Genomic DNA, 10,690 nt, shown 5'->3' with positions numbered 1-10,690 from the left:
CACCACAGACCTTATTTCAGCCATTTAACCAATGCTTCATTAAAAAAAAAACCATCAAAGAATGATGGAACCGATGGAAATGCTAATTTGCGAACTTGTTTCCGGGTTTTGGCCTACAAAAGTTCATCATCCTGCAGCTGTCCCTCAGTCCTGAGGCGAGTCGGTCATAGCTCTCAGCAGCATCTCAAAGCTGAGGAAGGTCACGGCGTTCACAGGGAACGCTCTCACGCTGTTCAGAAGAAGGCCTTTGAAGAAGACCCGCATGCCCTCCTCACGCACACTCACAGTAATGCAGTTCAGCACACCGCTGTACATGCGACCGCCACCGCCACACATCTGCAGTCGAGCCTTCACCACGTCCATGGGGGTGGCACAGGCCCATGTGACCACGCCAGCAACACCACCGGCCACCAGGACAGCAGTGTTACCTGAAGACCACATCTTCATATTACTACTCGGTTTATCACCGTGAAAATGTGTGGGGCTCCTGAACATGCATTTTTGCAAACTATTTAGTAACTTTGCTAAATAATCAGTCCTAATGAATGATGAGCTGTATTCATATATATAATATGTAATAATATACATAATATACAGCCATAAATATAAACTTACAAATATACTAATATAAAATATGCTATACATATAATACATAAAAATAACATTATAACATATAATACTCTATTGTGAATATACTGTAAATATAAATTCATATAAGAATTTTGTATCATTTAAAATATTTAATTTCATATAACATACAGCCATAACTACAAGCGTAAGAATGTAATATAAATATTGCAACTATAAGCTACTATATTATAGGTAAAATTAATATACCATAAATATAAATAAATTTTTAAATGTATATGTATTTATTAATCTTAGTTCATGTTTTTTTTAACATTACTTTACTAATTACTTTAACATTACAATACCAATGCATTATTAAAATCAAAAGTTTTTAGTATTAGTTAATGTACCTGAACTGACATGAACTAACAATAAAGATGATTGGTACAAACAAGATTTATGATTGTTAGTTGATATAAATTGTCTTCCCAGTGGTGCAACAAGATGGGCGACAGGCACTTGACCTGGAGATTGTGGGTCCGAGTCTCGTGTGGTGCAACTTTATATTGGGGCAGTTGTGGCCTAATGGATAGAGAGTCAGACTTGTAACCCGAAGGTCGCGGGTTTGAGTCTCAAGTCCGGCAGGGATTGTAGGTGGAGGGAATGAACATCCAGAGCTCTCTCCACCCTCAATACCACAACTGAGGTGAGACCCTTGAGCAAGTCACTGAACCCCCAACTGCGCCGCTGCCCATTGCTCCGGGTGTGTGTGCGTGTTTGTTTGTTCACTACTCACTGCTGTGTATGTGCACTTGGTTAAATGCAGAGCACAAATTCCAAGTATGGGACAACATACTTGGCCACATGTCACGTCCTTTCCTTTTCAAAAATAAGTTAATGCATTAATTCAGTGGTTCCCAACACTGGTCCTGGAGGCACTCCAACACTGCATGTTTTGCATGTCTCCTTAATCAAACACACCTGATTCAGGTCATCAGCTCATTAGTAGAGACTCCAACGGTGCGTTCCAAATGGGATATATTGCTCTCCAAAGGGCACTTTCAAAGTGAAAACTATCATGGCCGCCATATTGAAGGGTCGTTCCAAACCGAAGTGCTCAAAACTGGCCACTTCAAACGGCCCTTTGGAATGAAGTATTTTGAAGGGTTCAACTGATGGACACTTCGGGCCCACATGATCCTTTGCATGATGATGGCACCTCCGTGTGGGCATGGGATGATGACGCAGAAGGGCACTTCAAGAAACAGTTAAGGAGACATGCAAAATGTGCAGTGTTGGGGTGCCTCCAGGACCAGGGTTGGGAACCACTGTATTAATTAACGTAACCTAATGGGACATTATAGTAAAGTGTTACCAAATATTTCATAAATCAGTATAACACAAATATAAACGTACAAATCTAATATATAATATACATATTCTATATAGTACTGTATATAATATACAGCCATAAATAGAAACTTACAAATACAATATACTAACATATTTGTTTATGCACAATTACCTGGTTGCTTCCCTTTCTCAGTCAGCATCCTGCAGATCAGCTCGTATGGCAGGAAGTAAAGTCCAAAACAAGGCACGTCGCGCAGGGCAAGAGCCCACATTCCTCTGAAAAGGCCTTTCACCCCGTCCTCTCTTAAGATCACAGCAATACAATGTATGGGGCCTCTGTACTTATTCCCACCTGACTTCGTCTGGTTCTGCAGACGCACTTTAACCAGGTCTATCGGCGCTGAAACAAACAACTGTGAGAGTGGATCAAATTAGCACAAATTAGTGACATGCAATGTGTTGCTTTAGATTGTTTTGGACTTTGCTGGCTTGATGCCCAGACTTGCCTGTGCTAACCCTGAAAAACACCCGGCCATGAACACAGCAGTGAGTGACGACTGCTTGCTTTGTTCAGAGTTGTTGTAACCTGACCGAGTAAGGTAATCCAGCGCATTACTGTATGAACCAAAGGCCACAGCGTTGCTAATGGCAACAGAGACGACAGGAAATGACATGCCTTTAAAAAATCCATGAAACTGGGGAAAAAGGCAAAAAGAAGATCTGTCATTCAAGTGATTAACGTTTCGTAGAAACAGAGGTAACTTATACATTTTTTTCTAACAAACATAAGCGTTTATTGGTGGAATGACCTGCCCAACTCAATCCGAGCAGCTGAGTTCTTACCCATCTTCAAGAATCGGCTAAAAACACATCTCTTCCATCTTTATTTGACCCTCTAACTCTAGCACTCTCTATTCTAATTCTATTCTTTAAAAAACTTGCCCCTTTTAGACTTGCACTCTATTTATTTAATGTTTGTTTTCTTAAAAGAAAAAAACAACTAACACTAGCTTCTCTATTCTTTTTGTATTCTATTTGTTTTATTTTTTATTATACAATTAACAAAAGCAAAAAAGGCCTCTAAAACTAGCTTGCTCTATTCTTTTTCTGTTCTATCCGTTTTCTTTTTATGTATTATATAATAAAAAAAAACCTTGCTACGTGTACTGCGTTAAGCTAACTGAGACTTGTTATAGCACTTGTGTATCACTGCTCATTTAATTGCGCAAAGTGTCTGCTAAATGACTAAATGTAAAATGCAATGTAATGTAAATGTTTATGCATACACAACCATTAGTATTTTTATGTCTCTTTTGCTCACCAAGGCTGCATTCATTTGATCATGAAAAACTTGTTGCATCAAAAAGACTCATGGCTGTATTAGATCAAAAGGGTGCTTCTACTAAATACTGAGCATTTTTCAGTTTTTCTTTTTTAATAAATTTGCAAAAATGTCAACAATTCTGTGTTTTTCTGTCAATATGGGGTGCTGTGTGTACATTAATGAGGAAAAAAAAATAACTTGATTTTAGCAAATGGCTGCAATATAACAAAGAGTGAAAAATTTAAGGGGGTCTGAATACTTTCCGTACCCACTGTATAGAGCTATACAGTATAGAGTTGTAAATATATCCATAGTTAGTTTATCCACATGTAGCATGAAGAAGCACTAAAAGTGTGTCAAACATAACAGTTTGTGCTTATGTGCAGAATTACTATACAGTGCTGATTTTGAACTACTGTTCCCTTTCAGTGAGTCTCGTTCGACGTTACGTTGATACTGGTGTTATGGGGTCTCACTTGGGAGCCCGAGGCCTCCCTTGGAATGGATGCACTGGCACACAGCTGGCCCCAGGGTCTGCACAAGTACGCAGTTCCCCCAGTGAGCCTCCTTGCACAGACACAGACAGTGTGCTGGATCAGGAAGGATGAGGAGCAGGTTTTGTTGATTGCACCTTATTGGCCCACACAGACCTGGTTCTCAAACCTGATGCTCCTTGTGACAGCCCCTTCCTGGCATATTCCCCTTTCTCGGGAAGGGGGAACCATTTGGCACCCACATCCAGATCCCTGGAACCTCCACGTGTAGCTTCTTGACTGGACGCAGCAGACTTTAGTGGCCTATCACAGGCAGTGATAGACACTGTCACTCAGGCTAGAGATGTGAGCCTTGGTGTGTATCACTGCTCATTTAATTGCGCAAAGTGTCTGCTAAATGACTAAATGTAAAATGCAATGTAATGTAAATGTTTATGCATACACAACCATTAGTATTTTTATGTCTCTTTTGCTCACCAAGGCTGCATTCATTTGATAAAAAATACAATAATATTATTAAATATTATTAAAATTTTAAATAACTGCTTTCTTTTTGAATATATTTAAAATGTAATGTATCCCTACATGGCAAAGCTGAATTAAAAAAAAAACAATTTTTTTATTACTGCCCTGTTATGCATTTATGCCACAAGACAAAATAATAAAGTACACAAAGTATTCTGTTCATAAGTTTGCATTCCCTTAGTTCTTATGGTGTGTTGCTTCCTGGATGAATGTTTGCATGTTTTTGTGATAGTTGTTCAAAAGTCTCTTTTTTGTCTTGAGTAGCGAGTAGTGACACTGCCCTGTTCATCAGAAAAATCCAGGACCTGCACATTCTTGGGTTTGCCAGCATCCTCTGCACATTTGAGCTCTTTAAAAACTGTCTATATGATGTTGAAATCCATCTTTTCTCATATGCAACTCACAAAAGGTGCAAACATTCACTGATGCTCTAGAAGGTAACACACTATATTTGTAACCAAGGGGATGTAAAACTTTGAATGTAATGATGGATGTGTTCTGTCTAGTGGTAAATATGTAAAATGTTATGTAGCTTTACAAGAGCAGTACTAAGTAAGAGCTATTATTTTGCAAGTTTTGTAAACTTAAGAAACAAACTGTGCAGGTAAAGACATACTATATACAGTGGGTACGGAAAGTATTCAGACCCCCTTAAATTTTTCACTCTTTGTTATATTGCAGCCATTTGCTAAAATCATTTAAGTTAATTTTTTTTCCTCATTAATGTACACATAGCACCCCATATTGACAGAAAAACACAGAATTGTTGACATTTTTGCAGATTTATTAAAAAAGAAAAACTGAAATATCACATGGTCTTAAGTATTCAGACCCTTTGCTGTGACACTCATATATTTAACTCAGGTGCTGTCCATTTGTTCTGATCATCCTTGAGATGGTTCTACACCTTCATTTGAGTCCAGCTGTGTTTGATTATACTGATTGGACTTGATTAGGAAAGCCACACACCTGTCTATATAAGACCTTACAGCTCACAGTGCATGTCAGAGCAAATGAGAATCATGAGGTCAAAGGAATTGCCTGAAGAGCTCAGAGACAGAATTGTGGCAAGGCACAGATCTGGCCAAGGTTACAAAAAACTTTCTGCTGCACTTAAGGTTCCTAAGAGCACGGTGGCCTCCATAATCCTTAAATGGAAGACGTTTGGGATGACCAGAACCCTTCCTAGAGCTGGCTGTCCGGCCAAACTGAGCTATCGGGGGAGAAGAGCCTTGGTGAGAGAGGTAAAGAAGAACCCAAAGATCACTGTGGCTGAGCTCCAGAGATGCAGTCGGGAGATGGGAGAAAGTTGTAGAAAGTCAACCATCACTGCAGCCCTCCACCAGTCGGGGCTTTATGGCAGAGTGGCCCGACGGAAGCCTCTCCTCATTGCAAGACACATGAAAGCCCGCATGGAGTTTGCTAAAAAACATCTGAAGGACTCCAAGATGGTGAGAAATAAGATTCTCTGGTCTGATGAGACCAAGATAGAACTTTTTGGCCTTAATTCTAAGCGGTATGTGTGGAGAAAACCAGGCACCTGTCCAATACAGTCCCAACAGTGAAGCATGGTGGTGGCAGCATCATGCTGTGGGGGTGTTTTTCAGCTGCAGGGACAGGACGACTGGTTGCAATCGAGGGAAAGATGAATGTGGCCAAGTACAGGGATATCCTGGATGAAAACCTTCTCCAGAGTGCTCAGGACCTCAGACTGGGCTGAAGGTTTACCTTCCAACAAGACAATGACCCTAAGCACACAGCTAAAATAACGAAGGAGTGGCTTCACAACAACTCTGTGACTGTTCTTGAATGGCCCAGCCAGAGCCCTGACTTAAACCCAATTGAGCATCTCTGGAGAGACCTAAAAATGGCTGTCCACCAACGTTTACCATCCAACCTGGCAGAACTGGAGAGGATCTGCAAGGAGGAATGAGAGGATCCCCAAATCCAGGTGTGATAAACTTGTTGCATCTTTCCCAAAAAGCCTCATGGCTGTATTAGATCAAAAGGGTGGTTCTACTAAATACTGAGCAAAGGGTCTGAATACTTAGGACGATGTGATATTTCAGTTTTTCTTTTTTTTTAATAAATCTGCAAAAATGTCAACAATTCTGTGTTTTTCTGTCAATATGGGGTGCTGTGTGTACATTAATGAGGAAAAAAAATTAACTTAAATGATTTTAGCAAATGGCTGCAATATAACAAAGAGTGAAAAATTTAAGGGGGTCTGAATACTTTCCGTACCCACTGTATAGAGCTATACAGTATAGAGTTGTAAATATATCCATAGTTAGTTTATCCACATGTAGCATGAAGAAGCACTAAAAGTGTGTCAAACATAACAGTTTGTGCTTATGTGCAGAATTACTATACAGTGCTGATTTTGAACTACTGTTCCCTTTCAGTGAGTCTCGTTCGACGTTACGTTGATACTGGTGTTATGGGGTCTCACTTGGGAGCCCGAGGCCTCCCTTGGAATGGATGCACTGGCACACAGCTGGCCCCAGGGTCTGCACAAGTACGCAGTTCCCCCAGTGAGCCTCCTTGCACAGACACAGACAGTGTGCTGGATCAGGAAGGATGAGGAGCAGGTTTTGTTGATTGCACCTTATTGGCCCACACAGACCTGGTTCTCAAACCTGATGCTCCTTGTGACAGCCCCTTCCTGGCATATTCCCCTTTCTCGGGAAGGGGGAACCATTTGGCACCCACATCCAGATCCCTGGAACCTCCACGTGTAGCTTCTTGACTGGACGCAGCAGACTTTAGTGGCCTATCACAGGCAGTGATAGACACTGTCACTCAGGCTAGAGATGTGAGCCTTGGTGGAGCCGCTGGGTCGATGGGCCGAGGCAGAGTCTGGGTCTTGGAGGTTGAACACGGAGACCGGGGATCCCCCGACCACGGTGGAGCTGGAGACTGACAGACCCGAAGCTGGATGCAGATGGAAAGTTGAGGATGAGCTGAGGGATTGGCAGGATGCAGCGGCAGCGGGGCAGAAGATGGCAGACGGCTCATAAGAGGAGGTGGGAGAGAGAGGCTGGGTGGGAATTCATGACAGACGGGGTTTTCTGGGCAGGTTTATGCAGCCCACACACACCAAAGCGCAACTCCCAGCACAGAGAGTGCAGCGGATAGGGGAACTACCTCCTTGGTCATGATGGGACAGACAGATAGTTCCAAGGTGAACGCCACCACTTCGGGAGGGGTGTGCATGGCCCAGACACACAATATGGTGACTCCCTCTGACAGGGGAACAACCTCCATGGTCGTTTCAGGACAAACAGAGAGTTCATAAACGGCCTTCTTGGCCGTACAGGACAGGCAGAGATTTCAGATGATGATGGAAGAAGACTGGGGATATCAGAATAAAAGTCTATTATATCCTCTGAGTCCTGCCTCAGCTCACCCTTTTCTCTGCGCCCTCACTCTCCACCGTTTCATCCACTGTCGCATCTCTAGCACCTGGTCAGATGATCGATGAGGCTCTGGCTCCGGGGTGATCCTCAGCTCTGTTGCTCTTTCTGGCGATGGCTCATCGGTCGTGACGGGCTTTGGTTCTCCCTCTGCGTTGGGCTCTGGCTGACGCTCCGCACAGCGGGGTGATGGTTGGCTGGGCTCTGGGTCTAGAGTGGGGCTGGTGTTGTCGTCAGTGATGACCACTGAGCAGCGATCCACAGGACACCAGCACCCACTCTACATATGCCACAAAGCTCCCTTGAGGACATTCCCCAGACAACTGCGCTCGTGTAGCAGTGTTCAGAACGTGTGTAAGAACGTGCTCAGGCAGTCGTCCAGGAAGGTCGTCAGATGGGTGAGACCTAGGAATTCTTCCACATGCTCCTCGAGGGAGCGGTTCCCCTGCTCAAGGCAAAGCAGGTAAAAGTGATCCATAGAGAAACGGAAAACAAAAACACTGACAAAAAAATGAAAAAATAAACAGGGGTAAATCATGGCACTTTCGTTTCTTTCTGGTTGATTATTCTGTTATGGAGCTGCTAGATTGAAGATAGACTGAAGGCGCATGAAGAAGAAGTTAAATTCAAATAGGGTATTTATTCCACAAAACACAGGTAATCCATAACCAGCACACGTGAGGTACAAACATCAATAACCGACCAACTGAAACTGAAAAGAGAGAAACTTAAGTACGCAGACCAAATGGGGATATTTAACGAGACACTAAACATAATGACTAACTCAAATCAGGAACCATGACAACAAACACAAGAGAAAATGATGCAAACTCAAAGTCCAAATGAACAGAAACCATAAAAACATAGGCCAAATTCCCTTAATCATTCATCACAATGAGTAAAACCAAAGAATATTGCTCTGATATGCATCAAAATAGTGTTGAGCTTTGCAAATTAGAAAGTGGGTGTAAGAAAAGAGTTAAAGAATAAAAAATTCCACCATTAGGGCAATAATTAAGAATTTCCAATCAACAGAAAAAGTTACAAATCTGCCTGGAAGAGGACGTGTCTATTTTGTCTATCAAGGTGAGGAGAATAGTTGGAGTGGCCAAAGACTCTCCAAGGATCACAGCTAGAGAACTGCAGAAAATAGTTGAGTCTCAGGGTCATAAACCCTAAAAAAAATTATCAAACAGTACCACGTTGTTTGGGAGGGTTTCAAAAATAAATCAAGAGAATAAAATGCTGTCATCCAAAAACAAACTCCAGCATTCATTTGCTAGACACTTCTGGAACAAACATTTTTATGGTCAGATGAAACTAAAAAATGAGCATTTTAGCAGCAAACACTCAAGATGGGTTTGGTGTGCACAGGGATAAAAAAGTACCCCATGTGTACAATTAAATATACTGCTGAATTTTTTATGTTGTGGGCCTATTTTTCTGTTTGAGATCCTGGACATCTTGTTCAGATACATGGCATCATAGATTCTATACCAATACCTATATGGATTCTATACCAACGGATATAAAATCTAAACTGACTGCCTCTGCTAGAAACCTTATAATGGACTAATGTTAAATCTTCCAACAGGATAATGATCCAAAAACAAACATCAAAATCAAAACAAAAATGGGCACAAAACCAAGCTTCTTCCATGGCCATCCCAGTTCCCTGACCTGAACCCTTTAGAAAATGAGTGGGGTGAACTGAAAAGGAGAAGCACCAACATGGACCTGGAAATCTGAAGGGTCTGGAGTGATTCTGTATGAAGAGATGGTCTCTGATCTCTTGTCAGATGTTCTATAATATTATCAGGCATTAGAGGTTAAGACTCGGAGCTGTTATCTTGGCAAAAGGAGGTTGCAAAAAGTATTGGATAAAAGGGTATGATTAATTGTGGCCAATGTGTATTAGAGAGAAACATTTATTTTTTTAAATTCCCCATTTTAAATTCTTATTCTCCAATGAAAAGTGAGTTTTGTAAATTTTTTAAATAAAAGATCAAAAGGAATAACAATGCAGATTTATTTTCACAGCCGCCCTTTGATTATATTTACCAAATGTATGAATCATTTTGAGCACAACTTTGTATATGTATATGTACTGCATTTACAGTATATGTAAAATGTAGTTTTTGATAACTTACTCCTTCATGTGTGTATGTTTTGACCACACAATCAAATATCCCTCTATACACAGTCTGGGTCTGCAAACGCACCTATGACCATAATAAAGGCATCAACTGCATTAGTAGTGTCAGTGACTGAAAACCAGCAAATTACACATACTTCAAATCTATTATCAAAGAAACTCACCTTTACGGTGTCCAAAGGGTGACCAACAACTAAACCAACAGCACCTGACACCACATATGATTAAACATTTGTGAATCATTGAACAGTTTGCAGTCTGATATTATGAAACATTTATAATAGAGTAACAAGAGTAACGACTATATTTCTTATAACCTTGTACAAAGAGTACTGCAGCTGTACCATTTGTGAAGAAATCATATTAGTTGTTAAAAGGGTCATATGATGCTGCTAAAAAGAACATTATTTTGTGTATTTGGTGTAATGAAATGTGTTTATGCGGTTTAAAGTAAAAAAAAAACATTATTTTCCACATACTGTACATTATTGTTTCTCCTCTATGCCCCGCCTTCTGAAACGCGTCGATTTTTACAAAACTCATCGGTCTGAAAAAGCGAGGTGTACTGTGATTGGCCAGCTATCCAGTGCGTTATGATTGGCCGAATACCTCAAGCGTGAGACGGAAATGTTACGCCCCTCACCATACTGTGTTGCCTTGTCCCGGCCGGAGCGACGACACAAAAACATTACAAACGAGGCATTTGTTGCATCCAGTGGGGACATAATTACGGATTATAATGACTTATACTGTCTTTTTACGCGTTACGTTGCGCCGCGTAAACATAAAACCCTGTCTGCATTTGTGATCAGAGAAATGACAAACAACAAGCCCTACTCTACACTGCCCAAAA

The 10,690-nt window shown here is 41.2% G+C and overlaps 1 protein-coding gene across 1 annotated transcript in view; it reads right to left on the bottom strand.

Annotated features, from left to right (window-relative positions):
• Positions 1–10,690, bottom strand: part of slc25a45 (solute carrier family 25 member 45) — a 12,612-nt gene continuing 1,922 nt past the window's right edge. Inside the window, exons 2-6 of the mRNA XM_016552309.1 lie at positions 10,002–10,045; positions 9,833–9,904; positions 2,430–2,618; positions 2,096–2,336; positions 1–428 (exon numbers count right to left, since the gene is read on the bottom strand). Of these exons, the coding sequence (XP_016407795.1) occupies positions 145–428; positions 2,096–2,336; positions 2,430–2,618; positions 9,833–9,904; positions 10,002–10,045 (830 nt within the window). The 3' untranslated portion in view covers positions 1–144. The remainder of the gene's footprint in view (positions 429–2,095; positions 2,337–2,429; positions 2,619–9,832; positions 9,905–10,001; positions 10,046–10,690) is intronic.

Source organism: Sinocyclocheilus rhinocerous, unplaced genomic scaffold, assembly GCF_001515625.1.
Source record: "Sinocyclocheilus rhinocerous isolate Xijiao unplaced genomic scaffold, SAMN03320098_v1.1 scaffold285, whole genome shotgun sequence".
Classification (NCBI taxonomy): domain Eukaryota; kingdom Metazoa; phylum Chordata; class Actinopteri; order Cypriniformes; family Cyprinidae; genus Sinocyclocheilus; species Sinocyclocheilus rhinocerous.
Note: the sequence above shows the minus strand (reverse complement) of the source record. Positions and strands in the feature narration are given on the sequence as shown.